The 17,835-nt window shown below is 36.3% G+C and overlaps 2 protein-coding genes across 4 annotated transcripts in view; one reads left to right on the forward strand and one right to left on the reverse strand.

The window, feature by feature from the left end:
• LOC107554990 (signal recognition particle receptor subunit alpha-like) overlaps positions 1-9,257 on the reverse strand; it is a 19,332-nt gene extending 10,075 nt beyond the window's left edge. The window contains exons 1-10 of one of the 2 annotated variants that reach the window (XM_016237674.1): positions 8,952-9,257; positions 7,421-7,504; positions 7,150-7,313; positions 6,363-6,532; positions 6,116-6,275; positions 3,904-4,054; positions 3,581-3,711; positions 3,343-3,461; positions 1,094-1,180; positions 799-971 (exon numbers count right to left, since the gene is read on the reverse strand). In XM_016237674.1, the coding sequence (XP_016093160.1) occupies positions 799-971; positions 1,094-1,180; positions 3,343-3,461; positions 3,581-3,711; positions 3,904-4,054; positions 6,116-6,275; positions 6,363-6,532; positions 7,150-7,313; positions 7,421-7,504; positions 8,952-9,074 (1,362 nt within the window). In that variant the 5' untranslated portion in view covers positions 9,075-9,257. The remainder of the gene's footprint in view (positions 1-798; positions 972-1,093; positions 1,181-3,342; positions 3,462-3,580; positions 3,712-3,903; positions 4,055-6,115; positions 6,276-6,362; positions 6,533-7,149; positions 7,314-7,420; positions 7,505-8,951) is intronic. The other variant, XM_016237675.1, reaches the window with a different exon arrangement.
• Positions 9,258-10,381: 1,124 nt separating this feature from the next.
• arfgap2 (ADP-ribosylation factor GTPase activating protein 2) overlaps positions 10,382-17,835 on the forward strand; it is a 12,989-nt gene continuing 5,535 nt past the window's right edge. The window contains exons 1-9 of one of the 2 annotated variants that reach the window (XM_016237677.1): positions 10,382-10,540; positions 12,091-12,209; positions 12,369-12,441; positions 12,575-12,706; positions 13,435-13,515; positions 13,693-13,798; positions 13,885-13,941; positions 15,234-15,278; positions 17,432-17,484. In XM_016237677.1, coding sequence (XP_016093163.1) covers positions 10,469-10,540; positions 12,091-12,209; positions 12,369-12,441; positions 12,575-12,706; positions 13,435-13,515; positions 13,693-13,798; positions 13,885-13,941; positions 15,234-15,278; positions 17,432-17,484 — 738 coding nt within the window. In that variant the 5' untranslated portion in view covers positions 10,382-10,468. The remainder of the gene's footprint in view (positions 10,541-12,090; positions 12,210-12,368; positions 12,442-12,574; positions 12,707-13,434; positions 13,516-13,692; positions 13,799-13,884; positions 13,942-15,233; positions 15,279-17,431; positions 17,485-17,835) is intronic. The other variant, XM_016237678.1, reaches the window with a different exon arrangement.

The raw sequence follows: 17,835 nt of genomic DNA on the forward strand, positions 1-17,835 counted from the left end.
TTTAAATAAATGTAGAATTTATATATCTCTGTGTGTGGAACTGATAATCATTCTTTCACAATCTACTAGATACAGACTACTTCATTATAAAGAAAAATAAAATAAACAAATATGAAAAAATATAGGCCTATGTATATTTATAATCTATGACAAAAATTAATCATAAACTAGGTTAGTGGATAATTCGGCAGCAAAAGTTATTCTAGAATATATCTGTGACAGGCTCATATCGGCCGATAAAATTGCCAAAACGATATATCGGTCAAACTCTAGTGTTTTGGCTGTTCATTTACACAACAACGTAAAGCTGCACGATTCTGGATAAATTGAATCACAAATTATTTTTATTTTTGTCTCAAAATAGAGATCACAATTCTCCCACGATTCTGAACTAAACAAAATAATGTGTGACAAAATATTAATTTCTGCAGTCTATTTAAAAAGAGTTTCATTAATTTGAATGAAGTATTAAATATTTTAATATATAATATATGTACTTTAAATAATATATTGAATACTACAATTTTTTATATTCAAATTATGAAAAAGTGGTTTGTTTGAATGTATGATTCAATGACTCACTCATAAATACTTCACTTGTTTCATTACTGGATGAATCAGCGTTTTTGAACGAATCTCTTGAATGAATGATTCAGTGACAAATACATTTAACAGTTACTCGTTGCCACCTAGTGGAGAGACAATGCAAACGACACAAACGTTATTTGAAGCGCCAGTTACTTAAAGGTAATTTAAAGAATTTTAAGGACCTTGTGAGTTTAACATTTTTTTTGTTACCTTGGCGAGGTTGGTGGACTTGCCGACGCCGTTCACCCCACAGAAGGTGATGACGAAGGGTTTGCGCTGAGAACGAGCCTCTAGCACGTCTCTCAAGATGTCCACACGCCGCTTGGGCTGCAAGATCTGCACCAGAGAGTCCTGCAGAGCCTGCTTTACTGTAGAGGCCACAGCTGGAGAGAAGGAGCCAGGAGAAGATTTAGAAGAGCTAAATAATCCAGGAAGGCCAGAAAGCAAGACAGAAGACGAACACGTGTGTGGGAAAGCTCTTGTTTGGAAGGAGCGCTGTACTCACTGGTGAAAGTGCCCATGACTTTGCCTTCCAGTTTCTTGGCCACAGAGTTGCAGAGCTGGGAGGAGATTTCGGCTGCTACATTCTTGGCTAGAGAAACGAGAAAAGACAAACCGCAATTAGTCTGATCAAGTTATAACGTAGGCTGTATACACAGTATATAAGCTGGTGTCTAGTTGTTTGTGATTACTGGAATCTTTCGAGCATTCTTTTGATCAGGCCCAATTCATTTAGACTGATTTGTGAACTTTTCAATAAATTCGTTAATAAGAACAGACTGAAAAGAACAATTGACTCATGAATCAAAAAAACTTTATGGCTCACGAGTAAGTTTTATAAAGCTCAGTAACTAGCTGAGGGGTTTTAATCCCCAAATATGATCATCCACATGAGAGACCCCATCTTAAAATGTAAAAAGGCAGCTATACATTTTCCATGTATAAAAGACCCAATTCATACTGTGGAAAGTTAATATTATTTAAATGCGGAAAATATTATTTGTGTTTATGTAACATTGTTTCTGTATATCAATTTTTGTTTTATTTTAATCTTTTTTTTAATATATATATAATTTTTTAATTACTTTTTTATACCTATAGTACTGTACTGTTGGATGTACTTATATCATTTTTTATTAAATCAAATTTGTCCTTATTTTAATCGGATTCTGTTGTTTTTTCCTACATATCATACTGTACAGTATTATTTATTCATATAATTTATTACAATAAATTATATGTTTTTAATACATTTTATCACACTTTTCTTACATTTCTGTTACATGTATTCATTTTTATTCCATGGTCTGTCTGAATACTGGATTCTGATTGGCTGGCAGGTATGCAGTAAAACAGTTTAATCCACAGGTAGTTTAATCACTGTTCTATATTAATGTGCTGCGCACACACACACACACACACACACACACACACACACACACAGAGAGAGAGAGAGAGAGAGTGTGGGAGTCAGAGATTGCAGATAGAGGTAGTTTAATCACTGTTCTATATTAATGTGCTGCGCACACACACACACACACACACACACACACACACACACACAGAGAGAGAGAGAGAGAGAGAGAGAGAGTGTGTGAGTCAGAGATTGCAGATAGCACTGCGCACACACATAAACTTGTCAACGCTTCCCCGTGATTTAAATGAAATTAAAATAGCCTGGATATTAGATCACTACATTATATTCCACAGCAACGAGGTGGCGCTGTTTTTGAAGTAAATAATTGTAGAGAGAGACGTGCAGACGCAGCATGCAGGTAACGTTAAAAGCACACACAACTGTCATCTTTCTCTCGATCGATCGATAATTAATTGAAATAAATGCTATAATTCATTCAAATAAATGTGATCTTACTGCACTATTCCATCTCTGTGTCTGATTTGAAGCGGGCAGAATGCTAGTGCTAACGTGCCATAACTGACGAAAAGAACTCATTTTTACCCTTCTGGTCAAATATTGCGCTGCAAAGAGCAATAATAGTTTTAACTTCTCTATAACTTGGCAAATGGCCATGGAATAAGCGGGATAATCAACGGCTTGCCGTGAATTAAAGGATTTTAAACGCACTTTGCCTTCACATCGTGTATTTAAAAACCTTTTAATACACTGCAACCGTTGATTATCCCTTACATGTCATTTTTATTTTAATCTATTTCTATGCATTTTACTTATTTTTTTTATTTTAATCAAAATATTACAGTTCTCGTTTACTGTACTGCTAAATTTATTACTCATTTATACAAATTTTATAATTTAAGAAATTTTTATTTTACTCAAATGTTTTTAAAATAAAATGATTACACCTTTTCACCTATAGTACCTTACTTTCAGATGTATAATTTATATCAATTTTTATTTATTTATTCTAATCAAATTATCATTACATTTAATAATTTAGCGGACGGTTTAATCCAAAGCGACTCAAGCAATGAAAGAGCAATAATATGTAAGTGCTGTGACAAGTCTTGGTCTTTTGCAGTACGCTTTTTCTTTTTTTTTCTTCTTTTTTTAATCCTAGCACTCCTCCACTCCTGATAAGCTAATTAAATATTTTAGAACAAAGTATATATACACCATATATAGTAGAATTTAACTTCCATGAATATTCCAGGCCTAGAAAACACCATATTACAATTTTTTTCCAGGTTTTCCATGATTAAACTGTAATAATTTTAAAAACATGTAAACAAAAAGTGTTTTGAATGAGGTGCCATGGGACAAGAGCGATGGCATACCGATGAGGTGATCTCTCATCTTCTCCAGAACTGGCTCCATGTCCTCCTGAGTCAGATTCTTAGATCCCACCAGGCCTTTCAACATCCCAAACATTCCCCCGAAACCACCCTTTTTGGCTCTGCAGAGAAACCACACAGAATGTACATTCCATATCAATTGTAGATGCAGCAAGTTCAGATGAAGAAACTCAACATTTTGAAGCATGTTGAAAAGACAAAATAGTAGCGAGTTTGTTACCCTTTCTTAGTGTTCGCCACCACAACTCTCTCCTCTTCTTGCACTACTTCATCCTCATCATCATCATCATCATCCGAGGACTCATAATCGACACCTCGCAGGTCCCCTTTCATTGAATCCACCTGGATCAGCTGGAGGAACAGAGTTACTTGACAATTTCATCTGCAATAACAATTTTATCTAAAAGCTTTAAACAACCACGCATATTAAACAGCCTTCAACACTGAAATGATAATGAATTTTTACTAGTAGTGCTTGCTTGTAAAAAGATGCTGCAGTGAATTTGAGATTTATTTTGTCAGGAGTAATAATGGACTGCTCACCGGTTCAGCTGTGGCATCGGGGTCTTGGTTCTGTGCGTCACTGGAGTTGTTGCCATTGGTTCCACTGTAGTCCAGCTCTCCAATGCTCTTCCCGCTCATATCCCACACCCGGTTCACCTTCCCCTTTGGCTTCTGGGGTTTAGGGGACTTACTGTACAATACAACAGAGATTTTACTTCAAACCAGTTATTTTAGCATCATTAACATACTATTGTATTTTTTGTCAATATTTTGAATTTTTATATTTCCCTTTAATTTTTGTTAAAGTTTCAAATTTATTTTATTTATACATTTTTATTAGACTTTTTTTGTCTATATGGCATTTAAAATGTATTTATTTATTAGTTTTAGTCAATTTAGTATTTTAACAAACAAAAATGAGAAATATTTATTTCAAGTAATTCATTTTTTTTAATTGTTTAAGGGTAAATTTACATGACGAAGACTTTACTAAAAACAGAAAAGTTTTTCCTTTGCATTTTTGAAAAGTTTCGCATACAGACAACAATGTTATCAAAACGATCCCGTTCACAGATCCATGAAAAACAACAAAAAATGCTGGATGTTTTCATGCCAGGCCAGTAGTTGGCGATGTCACTTATGTGCCTGCATACCTATAGACTGAACACGTAATATGCATATGTGCATAAGATCACCATTTTCACAAATTTGTGTTTTTGTAGTTTACACAGAGATTATATCGTTTTCAAAAACGAAACTGTTTTCAGGCCCCAAAATGACGTTGTTGCAGAGCTGCATGATTAATCATTAAAAGACCGCAATCTCGATTCAAACACCCATGCGATCCCATTTTTAAATGAAAACGATTCCCCAGAATCCAGAACATTCAAATCTGTGTTCGCGCTTCCGCTGACACAGAGAGCAGACATTTACCATGTTTAGATAAGAAACAGCTTCACAAACAGTCTCAACTACACCGTAATATTCCTGTCTTATAGTCGTTCATATTATCACAGAATACTGGGATTAAAGTTTATAGTTCAGATAGGAACATTGATGTCTATGTTAGCCATCAAAATAGAGCAAGTCATCTTTTGAAAGTAACTGGCGCTTCAAATAACGTTTGTGTCGTTTGCATTGTCTCTCCACTAGGTGGCAACGAGTAACTGTTAAATGTATTTGTCACTGAATCATTCATTCAAGAGATTCGTTCAAAAACGCTGATTCATCCAGTAATGAAACAAGTGAAGTATTTATGAGTGAGTCATTGAATCATACATTCAAACAAACCACTTTTTCATAATTTGAATATAAAAAATTGTAGTATTCAATATATTATTTAAAGTACATATATTATATATTAAAATATTTAATACTTCATTCAAATTAATGAAACTCTTTTTAAATAGACTGCAGAAATTAATATTTTGTCACACATTATTTTGTTTAGTTCAGAATCGTGGGAGAATTGTGATCTCTATTTTGAGACAAAAATAAAAATAATTTGTGATTCAATTTATCCAGAATCGTGCAGCTTTACGTTGTTGTGTAAATGAACAGCCAAAACACTAGAGTTTGACCGATATATCGTTTTGGCAATTTTATCGGCCGATATGAGCCTGTCACAGATATATTCTAGAATAACTTTTGCTGCCGAATTATCCACTAACCTAGTTTATGATTAATTTTTGTCATAGATTATAAATATACATAGGCCTATATTTTTTCATATTTGTTTATTTTATTTTTCTTTATAATGAAGTAGTCTGTATCTAGTAGATTGTGAAAGAATGATTATCAGTTCCACACACAGAGATATATAAATTCTACATTTATTTAAACGAGGGAAAAAAAACTTCACTGGTATCAGATCGGTATCGGCCAATACCGAACCCTAGGTATCGGAATCGGTATCGGAGGCGAAAAAGGCGGATCGCATCCCTAATCGATATTGGCCTTTTTTACTCCCTAATATTGTTATCGGCCCCCTATCGGTCTGGCTCTTCAAAACGCATAAAAACTGTTCTGTCTGTTGTTGAATAGGGTCGTGTAAACGGCCCCTTAGTTAATGATAACAATCCTGCTTTACAAAGGATAAATGATTATAACTATGTAATCAGACAAAATAACAGTTTAAGCGATTAAGTGGTTAGTCATGTTGAGATCTGTGACACCAGTGTGGCCCAAAATTCAAGTGGGGCTTCATTTGCCATGAACAAAGCTTTTTCTCACAATTCATAAAGCGTCCTACCTGGGCTTCTCTGCTTTTCCGCCACCCAACTGCTTGCTGATGAACTTGGCACGGTTCCTCTCGATAATCTCCTCTTGGGTCAGGCCCTCGTTTCCATTCTCCACAGCTTTTTTAGAGGCAGTCTGTGAGGCAGCTTTAGCCTGATCCCCTCCTGATTCAGCTGACGACGAGTGAAAGAAGAAAAGAACGAACGGTTACAGTAACAAACCTACAGCTTTAGTGATTTGCTTTATTGATAGTCTCTTACATTTCTCACCTTCCTTTTTGGCATTTTTACTTTTCTTGCCTCCTTGCTCCTTGCTTTTGTCTCCATCTTTTGTCTCAATCATAGACTTCACAGTTTTCTTGGATTTCTCAGACTCATTGAAATTCCTCATAGAGGCGGGGGCCTTGGCTTTGCTGCTGACCTCCGCCTCCCTGCAAAACAAACACATCATATAAATGATGATGCCTTGAGCTTAAGTGCTGAAAATAATATTACAATGTGGACACTGCTCTGTTTCTACTGGTAACTCTTCAGTTACTGTCACATACTCCTCATATAGCAACAATTCAATTGAGTCAAATATAGTAATCGTAAACTTTTATTTAATTATTAAAATAGTGCTTAGATTGATTTCTCTTGAAAACTGAAAATGTTGCCAAAATAACGTACCTGTGGGAAAAGTTTAGGAAAAAAAAAAAGTTTGAGGTCAGTATTATTTTTAACGTTTCTGAAATAAGTCTCTTATGCTAACCAAGGCTGCACTTTTTTATTAAATTTAAATTTAGGACTGTCTGATCAAATATACAGAAATGTCTTTACTGTAACTTTTGATCAATTTATTGTATCCTTGCTGAATAAAATTATAAATTTCTTCTTCTTCAAAAACAAAAAGACTCCAAACTTTTCAAAATTAGTATGTTTATGTGTAATAAAATTATATTTTGATCTAAAGGTTTAGCTTTAGTGTGAAAAATTACTTTTTCAGACAAAAATATGCTTTTTTGACACACATTTATATATATTGACCCAGAAAAAGGGTCTAGCTCACCGCAGAAGTCTGTGGAAGTCATCTCCAAACTCAAAATTGTTAAGCAGAAACTTTAGGGCACCTCTCTGCTCCAGCTCATTCTTGTATCGATCTCTGAAGTGCAGCTGGACATCATCTATGAACTTGTCCACATACGTCAGCGTCAGGATCTTTTGAAAACCCACCTGAGACAGCAGAAGCACACAATCAGACAAACGGACAGCGGAGTCATGGGCCACTGACTGATCTGATGAATCACATTATTTGCATTGAAAGGAAAATCAACACTCACCACAAACACAAGCTCAAACTCATTGTCCAGCTTGTATTTAAGACTGAGGGCATTGTGGGTGAAGGAGTTATTCCCACTCCTCTCCTGCAAAAAGAAAGCCAAAAAACAAACATTCAACTTCAAACATGTCTTAACATAAGGGATAGTTCACCCCAAAATGAAAATGTGATGTTTATCTGCTTACCCCCAGGGCATCCAAGATGTAGCTGACTTTGTTTCTTCAGTTGAACACAAATTATGATTTTTAAGTCTGAGCCGTTGCAGTCTGTCAGTCGTATAATGCATGGCAATAGTAACTAAATCTATGAGAGGAAAAAAAACATGCACAGACAAATCCAAATTAAACCCTGCGGCCCGTGACGACACATTGGTGTCCTAAGACACGAAACGATCGGCTTGTGTGAGAAACCGAACAGTATTTATATCATATTTGACCTCTAATACACCATATGCATTATACGACTGACAGACTGCAACGGCTGGAGTTAAACATCTCAGTTTGTGTTCTACTGAAGAAACAAAGTCACCTACATCTTGGATGCCCTGGGGGTAAGCAGATAAACATCAAATTTTCATTTTTGGGTGAACTATCCCTTTAACATACATGTTAATCTAAATCTGAAAATCTTTCCTCTAATTAACTGTTGTATTTGGCTGAAAAGGCGGAACACAGACCAAAGTCGTGGTGGATCACGATATTTACACTAAATGTGTTCTCATATGAGGTTAATTTTAAGTTAGATAATAGTTGGTCAAACATATCTAATATTCATGGAATGTGTTTTCTTAACTTTAGCTTTTGACTTTCTATTCTACTTTCTTCGAGTTAGCAGCTACTGCGGTTTACGATGGAAGTCTGTTTATAGATCTCATTTCTGAATACAAAAAGGGCAGAACGGACTTGCTCAGAGATCAGACTTTACATCTGGCAATTCTGACTTTATTCTTGCCACAGAATAAAATATAAAAAAGGTAACTATGACTTTAATTCACACTTCCAACTTTCCTTGCAATTGCACGTTTACATCTCACGATTATTGAATTCTTGTATTGTGAGTTACTGTGATACAGAAAAATTATTCTGATATAACAATATTTTCTAATAATATAAGGCAATTTTATAAGAGCAGCCTAATTATTTATAATAATACGACAAACTTTGATTTGGCAGTGTGCTATAAGCTCTTTGTTTAAATAGAACATTCATAAGCAAAAAGACTATAAACATATTATAAATATTACAATCCGTGAAATTCTGAAGTGAACTGAAAACACCACCGGATCTTAAAAGCAGTACATCTTTTGAAGTCTTTAAAGAATCTCGAAAACTATTTTTATACAGATTTACATTTATGAATATGCACTTTAGCAAGGCTAGTACATGCACAACCCTCATGACTGTCCAACACACATCCTAATGCACCTGTCAGTCAATGTTTGTGCTATTTTACACAGTAACTACAGTAAGCTACATGACCCCCTCACATGCGCTTGCTGGACACAGCGGTACTCTGGCGGTCTGAGGCGTTACCTGCAGGATGACGGAGCGGATGAGAGCGTTAACGGGCCCGGTGAAGGACTCAGACACTCCGGCCCCCTGGAAACACCACAACACGATCCCCCCTTTACTGAAGATGGAGAAGAAGTCCAGCATCTTTGCCACTCACGAACGAGCACAATAGCAGGAGGAACAGCACAAACACCGTTCAACAAAAAACAAAACGTGTAAAAAAATAAATAAGTGCTGCAAAGTTAACCTGCGCAGCGCTGGCTGCCGTCACGCGATCAGACACGTCAGTGGCACAGCGAGGAAGTGACGCAACTTCCCGTGTAGCGCGACTGACGTGAAAAAGGTTTTAATTTGATGTTTTCTATATATATATATTTCACAATTTTTATTATGATAAGCCTTTGGTTACTCTTTCAATTGCAATAAAACAATTTAAAAAATAAAATAAAAAGCCGTTAGAGAAGAAATTATATTTTGCTCTTAATTTGTTTATCATATCAGGGAAATATCACATTCATAAATGTCGATGGGCAAAGAGTACACCTAGTTTTGTACGATTTAAATTTGAGCTCTGTCAGTATCTTAAAGTGATGGAAGGTGTAAGGAACTCCGAAGCAAAAAAGACTAGATTGTTGTAAAGCCTTGAAACTTTATCCCTTTTAAGGACCTTTGCACTTATTTTGTAGTTAGAGATATGGATCTGCTCTCAATACCCCTCTGTATATAGTTCATATTTTTTTGTTGTTGATTTATTTAGTTTTTTTTTCTTTTTTCTTCTTCCTTAATTTGCATTATTTTTTGAATTTATTGACATTTTAAAAAAATAATAAAATTAATAAAAACAATAATAATTTCACAATTGAATAGGTTTTAGACCAGTTTAGACCTGGGACCAGTTCTCACTATCAATTAATTAATTATTTTACACATACTGATAAAAAAGTTATTGCCTGAACGCACTGTAAGTCGCTTTGGATAAAAGCGTCTGCTAAATGCATAAATGTAATTTAATTTATTAGCATGCCTATTAATAACATTGGCTGTTTATTAGTGTTTATAAAGCACATTGGTTTTAGACTTTAATAATGAATACTTTAAATACGTTTTTAATCAATATTTGATTTATAAAAGCAGATTTATTGCGCTGAAAAAACAACAACAACAAAAAACTCCAGCTGCGTATGTCTAAAAAGTAGCTTTCACCAAAATACTGATTTGTATTTTATGTTTATTTCATTTTCGTGTATGTGCATGGTGCAGTAGGGCCTAAATGAAACTCGTTGTGTTAGACGGATAGCATATGTATGTTCACGTTTTTATTACATTTCGTTTATTCTGTAGTGTATCTGAGTCTCTTATTATGAAAGGGTAAACGCTGGTTACAGTAGGTGGCGATAATGCACCTTAACATTGGTGCTACCCGCCATAAAACCGAAGAAGAAGAAGAAGTATCTCGTCGAGCGACCTCCACAAACATCACTTCCGGCCGTTCTTTTCATCTTCTCTGGTTTCTGTTTTCGCGCTGCTCAGTTGGCAAGATGGCGTCGGAACCGAACAAGACAGAAATTTTCACCATTTTTAAACGCTTGCGCTCCATACCCACAAACAAGGTAACACACCAGGTCTTATTGACATCTCTCTGTGAATGTTTTCATGGTCGTTCTAGCCTGTTCGGAGACATCCATGTGTTTGTTTCGTGTGGGGTTACGGGTCATTTGTTTGTCGCTAAGCCGGTGCTGATGGGGCCTGGGTCCCGTCCAACACATCATGTTTACTGTCAACATCACACCTGTTTCCAGCTGTCCGACACCAATGACTTAATATTAACAAGCTATTCGGACTAAAGGAGCTGTCTTGAGAGAAGTCACTTGATTGCGGGTTTAGAATGACGCAGGGGCGATGGAAAATGACTCCTCCTGTAATAATGTGCCTCAAAACCCGCGGAGGTTCCTGTGTAGAATGTCCCAAAGACGGATCAAACTCATTCATGTTTGTAAAATATGTATATTAGGACATGAGATCGCGAATTAATGTACATTCAAATTAGTTGGAGGCAGTGTTGGGGAAAGTTACTTTAAAAGTAATGTATTACAATATCGCGTGACTCCATAAAAAAAAGTAACGAATTACGGTACTTAGTTACTTTTTATGGAAAGTAATGCGTTACGTTACTTTTTAAATCTGGACAGGGCTTGCTTGTTTGTTTTTAAAATAAAAAAGTTATATTTTTGGCGAATATAAAAGCCTTTTCACACCAGAAGTGAAATGAATGCGCATCAGGCTGAAGGGAAAGTACATTTACATCCGTACAGTAGAATGCAGAAGAAGACATTTCAACACACTTCAGCAATAAACAAAGACACAAATGTTCGTCTAGAGTAATTTGTGTTTATTAGTACGGTTGAACTGGATCATCGAAGCTCAGAAGCAAAGACATTGTTAATAGAGTGGGATTAAATACATAAAGCATATTTGTGTTGTTTAACATTTAATTATTGCAGGTTTGCGTCATATTCTGAGTTGCATTATTTGTATTCATTTTGAGGAATACTGAATCTGTTTGTTTTTTGCGAGTGAGATGAATTAATGCATATTCATATTTATTTTAGAACTACAGTAACATCTGATTTCTCTCAACATGGGGACAGCAGAGCTGTCCATCAATACATTGAGAAAAAAAAGTAACTTGCGTTACTTATTTGAAAAAGTAACTCAGATATTCTCTTGTAAATTAAAACGTAATGCGTTACTTTACTAGTAACTTGAAAAAAGTAATCTGATTACGTAACGCGCGTTACCCCAACACTGGTTGGAGGTGTTTTGAAACTCTTATTCTCATTATGTTTATATTTATTTATTTATTATATATCAGCAGACTAAAGTTTATAAATGAATTATATGTTAAGCCTTATGTAATGTTTGTTAATTCCTGCATTCCTTCATATTTACACTTTGCCAAAAGTAATATTTATGAACATCATTGAACCAGATGTTAGAACATCTGTTTGTCTGCAGTCTTCAAGTGCATTTCAGCCACGAGTCCTAGACATATGAGGACATTTTCATTTTGAGGACTGGGATTTTTTTACACTGTAGTTTACGGAGTTTCTTTTTTTTTTTTGAATGAAGGAAATGTAATGAAATGTATGTTTGTTTTCAGGCCTGCTTTGACTGTGCTGCTAAGAACCCGAGTTGGGCCAGTATTTCATATGGAGTGTTTCTGTGCATTGACTGTTCTGGGATACATCGCTCCTTGGGAGTGCACTTGAGCTTTATCAGGTCAGTCTGGATCTCTATTGTTTTTCTCTCTTATGAAATTAGGCTGTCATGTGAATGTCTGTCAAAATTTGTATTCATCCGTGGCGTTACAGAATGTCTCATTCATTCGTTAGGCTAGAGTTAGAGGGTGAGTTAAAGTGTAGAATATTGTCTTTCCAGATCCACAGAGCTGGATTCCAACTGGAGCTGGTTTCAGCTGAGATGTATGCAGGTTGGAGGAAATGCCAACGCGGTTCGTTCTTCTTTTCCTACCCTATAATATCCATGCAGTTGCATCAGTTCTACCTTTATTAAAGCTTAACCTGTACTGTAGACACTGTGCATGTTGCATCACTTCATCACTCCCATGTTTTCTTTGTGCACAGATGGGGTTTTTCCGCCAGCACGGCTGTACCACCAACGACACCAATGCGAAGTATAACAGTCGTGCGGCTCAGATGTACAGAGAGAAGATTCGACAGCTTGCCAACGCTGCGCTCTCCAAGTATGGCACTGATGTGAGTATATCAATCTCATACCGTTCCAGCATTATCGCTGCCTAGAAAATGAACTATGGATTTGTTGTCAGCATTGGTTATTAAAATATATTTAATGTAATGCTATTAACATGCACTAAACGCATCGCAAGTCATTCCCAATGATTTTACGTTGAACATGGTGCGTAACTTTTGTTACAACAGGCCTGTGTTCATAAGTAACATTCATGTTTAGTTTGTAAACCCCAGTAATTTAGAGAACTACGCATTTGTGGTTATCACAAACCATGTTTATCCTTGTTGCAAGTGAACTTGTATTTAATGCAGTCTGGGTCCGACATTGAATAGTGTTTTTGTGGATGAGTTTGATTGAATTGTTGACAACAGACATGCAACCTACTAATTGTGAACCACCAGCACTCTAGATTATCGTATACGTGATTGACATCTTATTATTTACTAAAATGTATTTTTCATGTATCATTTCATGTATTTTATTAAATGTTGCTTTTTAGTTATGTAATGCAATGAGATATTTGGATTTCATCTCTTGCTATATGCAGCTGTGGTGTTTGTGATATTGAATAAACTTTGAACTTGAGTCACTGAATAAACTCCACGTTACACACTGTATCCATTAGTTTTATCTTCCCAGACTCGCTAGTTATGAAAGCACAACAGACAAACCAGTTCATATTTGGAGATCTGCGTTCAGGGCATTTATTTAGATTTGTATTTTTTTCATTCAGCTGTGGATTGACAACTCGGGCTGTGCTCAGCCATCACCTGTAGAGAAGAGAGAGACTGACTTCTTTGTCGAGCACACACAGGTAGGACACAGTGTTGTTCTCTCTTCTGACCAACGTAATCAGTGGTTTGTTAATAGTGAGAATTGGACCTTAAAATAAAGTGTAACCAATTATCTCATTAATATTGTGCTCATGCAGATATGCCATTATTATTATGGCTTGATATGTGAAATTTGATAATTGTTCTCTTACCTGCAGCCTGCCAACAGTTGGAACATGGCGTCCCCATCCCTAACAGATGAGAACGGAGCCATAACCCCTCAACTGGAGCAGAGCAATCCTAAGAGTTCAGAGACCAGCACTCGTGAGTGTACCGCATTACACATCACAACTCATGCATTTCATTGTCAGTACTTTTACATTTAATCATTTCTTGTCCGTGTGATGCAGAGTCTGAAGAGGGTCCAAGCATTGAAGGACTGAGCACAAGTCCTAAAGCTACAATAGGTGAGTGTTTACCAGATTGTGTGTTTGAGTGCTCCGGCAGAATGTGTATTATCATCACAACTTCCCCATGTTTCTGTTTCTCCTTTCATCACCCAATTCCCCATATTATTTTGGAAGTACTTTCTCACCAAACATTGAATCACTTAAGTAAGTCAAGCTCCAGGACCTGTTTGGAGAACTAATGAAGTATTCCATATATCAACCTTTTTTATGGACAACAGAAAGAATGAAATAAAACGGCATGGTTTAAAAAACACTATAAATAATGACAAAAACACATAACTACATACTTAAAGGTGCTGTATGTAAGTTTTGGACTCTACTAAAGCATAAAAATACCATAATATGTTTGCAGATATTTAAGAAACATGCTAAGTTAACATACTTGTTCATCTGAAAAACAATGCTAGTCAGTTATTCTCCTTTGAAAATGTGCGTTCCGGGCCGGAATGTCGGTCTCTGTTTTGGTTTGTGAAACCCGCCCACTGCCAGTTCACCCAATTGTATTTCGGGACCCGGGTTGCCAGTTGGCGAATTTAATTTCATTCATCGTCAAGTGCGCTCGTTCCTGTTGGTGTCGTCAATCTGGCAACCTGCTCACTTAAGTAAGTCAAGCTCCAGGACCTGTTTGGAAAACTAATGAAGTATTCCATATATCAACCTTTTTTATGGACAACAGAAAGAATTAAATAAAACGGCATGGTTTAAAAAACACTATAAATAATATATCAAAAACACATAACTACATACTTAAAGGTGCTGTATGTAAGTTTTGGACTCTACTAAAGCATAAAAATACCATAATATGTTTGCAGATATTTAAGAAACATGCTAAGTTAACATACTTGTTCATCTGAAAAACAATGCTAGTCAGTTATTCTCCTTTGAAAATGTGCGTTCCGGGCCGGAATGTCGGTCTCTGTTTTGGTTTGTGAAACCCGCCCACTGCCAGTTCACCCAATTGTATTTCGGGACCCGGGTTGCCAGTTGGCGAAAAACACAGCGTATTTAATTTCATTCATCGTCAAGTGCGCTCGTTCCTGTTGGTGTCGTCAATCTGGCAACCTGCGTGTGCGTCAAGTCTGAGGAGGAGGGGCCGGGTGAAAAAACCCTCTCCAATATTTAGAATTTGGACAGCAATACCTAGTTCAACCACTCAGTGTCAATCCTACATACAGCACCTTTAAGTCTCATTAAAATAATTTGTATGTGTAATAACAAGCTAGTAAATGTAGATATGCAACCTTCTTTGCAAATGATTTGAAAGCCTGCTTTCTGTTCTGTTAATGTAGAGGACTCAATGAGATTGACGTCTGAAGAGTCTCAGTCTCCTGAAGGTGATTTGAATGATTTTAAATGGCAGGATGCCTATTGGCTGATCAGAATGAAGCAGCATGGTTCTGCGCTTGACTGATACTTAATTTGAGTGTGTGCGCTGCTTTGGCTCCACCCCTTCCTCTTTATCATATTATTACTGCAAAACTGCTCATATTTTATAAGCTTGGTGTTACTGTAAAAATAAACTTCTGCTTTTAAATAATAATGCATTTTCTTACCGATTCAGATCTATTCGGGGTCATCAGGGACTGTGTATATTGCACTTACACAATTGTTGATTTAATTTAAAATTGAGAAATTCAGTGCTGATCAACATTACGAAATATATGCTGTTAATAGAGCTGAAAGCCCAAAGTATAATTCAGTTTTGACACAAATGCATGCATACAGCTGAAATCATAGCCTTTAAAAGGAGACTATTTGATAGCATGACACATGCGCACTGGATGGTTTCATCCTTGTCCAGTGTATGCGAAATGTATTGCTCATTTCTTATTAGCCATAAAAATGTCTTTGCACTCACTTAAACTAGAATTGTGAGTATCTCTTAATTCCCTTACACAAACTCTTGTCAACATGGCCGTCTATAGTTGTTGCTTGCTCCAGTAGTTTATGAACCCTTTTCACAGACTGAGAATGCGTTTCCTCAGTTTACATAATAAATCTAGCCAATTTTTTATATATATTCATCAAATAATTATGTAAATTTATAACACTATTCTTTATATTAGCTTGGGAATGAATATTAGAAGACTAGTTGCTGCTGCTGTGTGGGTGTTTTTAACACTTGGCTGAAGGAGTGACGGCAGATTTGACATCTTTCTCTGTTCTGCCCAATGTAATCAGCCTTTCACTTTTTTTCTCTCTTTTGTAGTGGCACAGAAACGCTATCATGGATTTTTTTTTTCTTACGCAACTTTATGTGCACTTCGTTTATACTGTACTCTGTATAGTTTAAAACACAAAAACTGAAGTATACTTTGGGCTGCACTTCTCCTGAGCCTGAAACATTGCTTGGAATTGATTGTTTTAATGACTTTAAGCATTTCTGCTACTATTGACCTCCCTAGTATCTGTTCGTATAGCAGAACTAACTTATATACTGTATAATTATTCTTATTTATGCCGTATTTACCAATTCTTACTCGTACTGTGGGGCAGGTTGTGTCACTGGACCATTTTTTGTGGTGCAAGTTTGTTTCTTCATTTGAACAGATACAGAACAATTTAGCATTACGTCTCACCTGCTCACCAGTGGATCCTCTGCAGTGAATGGGTGCCGTCAGAATGAGTCCAAACAGCTGATAAAAACATCACAATAACCCACAACCACTCCAGTTCATCAAATAACGTCTTGTGAAGCAAAAAGTGGTGTCTTTGTAAGAAACAAATGCATCAAGCTTTCTTTTTTTTTTCTTCAAAAATTTGTCCTCAATCCATAGTATTGCTTTCTCCAGTGAAAGTCATCTTTGCTGAATCAGGAGAGAAATATGCAGAGATTAAACACTGTTTACAAGTGAATTGTGATGTTTGTGATGTTCAGCTGTTTGGATTAACTGCAGCATTTTTTTTTGTGCGTGTGAGCTATTCCTTAAACTTAAAATTGGCATATCTTACCCTACTTTTCCATAGTTGGTGTATAAAGTTGCTCACTGATTAAAAAAAGTGTAATGTAGAGTTTTCTAATCTCATAAAGAGCTCTAAGGCACTTTCCAGTCTGGACCCAGATCTTATACCATGGTATTTCTAATGTGTTTTCCAGTCTGGATTGACTTGTGCCCTGGAATGAGATTAGAGCGGCTTTTCATTGTTGATCAGGATGCAGTGGGGGTAAATCTTAAGACCAATTTCAGCATTCGTCTTAGCACAAAGCTTCCAGACGCCCCAATTTTCTGCTAAATGATGTAACTCATTGGTTCAATATTCAATAATAACGCTGCATGGATGTTCCCGGTGTTCATGTGTACACTTTAAACACACTCTTTCTCTAATAAGCGAATTGATTGTGTGAGATGTGACCTCTTCCCTTTCCTCAGGCTTTGCCGGCATGATATTTCTCAGGGCACTGTATCGCCATGCACTAATGATCCTTGTCTGGAATAATCTAGGAAGACATGGTTTACTTTTCTCTGACTATGCTGTCTGTTTTCAGAAGTGAAACCCTCCATTATTGGAAAGAAGAAGCCAGCCGCTGCGAAGAAAGGGGTATGTGAACAATCAGTGCTCTCAGTCACTTCCTCTTAAAGGGATAGTTCACCCAAAAATTAAAATTCTGTCATTAATTACTCACCCTCATGTTGTTCCAAACCCGTAAGACCTCCGTTCATCTTTGGAACACAAATTAAGATATTTTTGATGCATTCTGACAGCTCTCTGACCCTCCCATAGACAGCAAGGGTACTACCACAATCAACGTCCAGAAACGTAGCAAGGAGATAATCCATGTGACATCAGGGGTTCAACCGTAATATTACAAAGCTACAAGAATACTTTTTGTGCACAAAGAAAACAAAAATAATAACTTTATTCGACAATTCTTTGCAATTCAACGCGTCA

The sequence above is a fragment of the Sinocyclocheilus grahami genome, unplaced genomic scaffold (assembly GCF_001515645.1).
Source record: "Sinocyclocheilus grahami isolate Dianchi unplaced genomic scaffold, SAMN03320097.WGS_v1.1 scaffold521.1, whole genome shotgun sequence".
In the NCBI taxonomy this organism is placed as follows: Eukaryota; Metazoa; Chordata; class Actinopteri; order Cypriniformes; family Cyprinidae; genus Sinocyclocheilus; species Sinocyclocheilus grahami.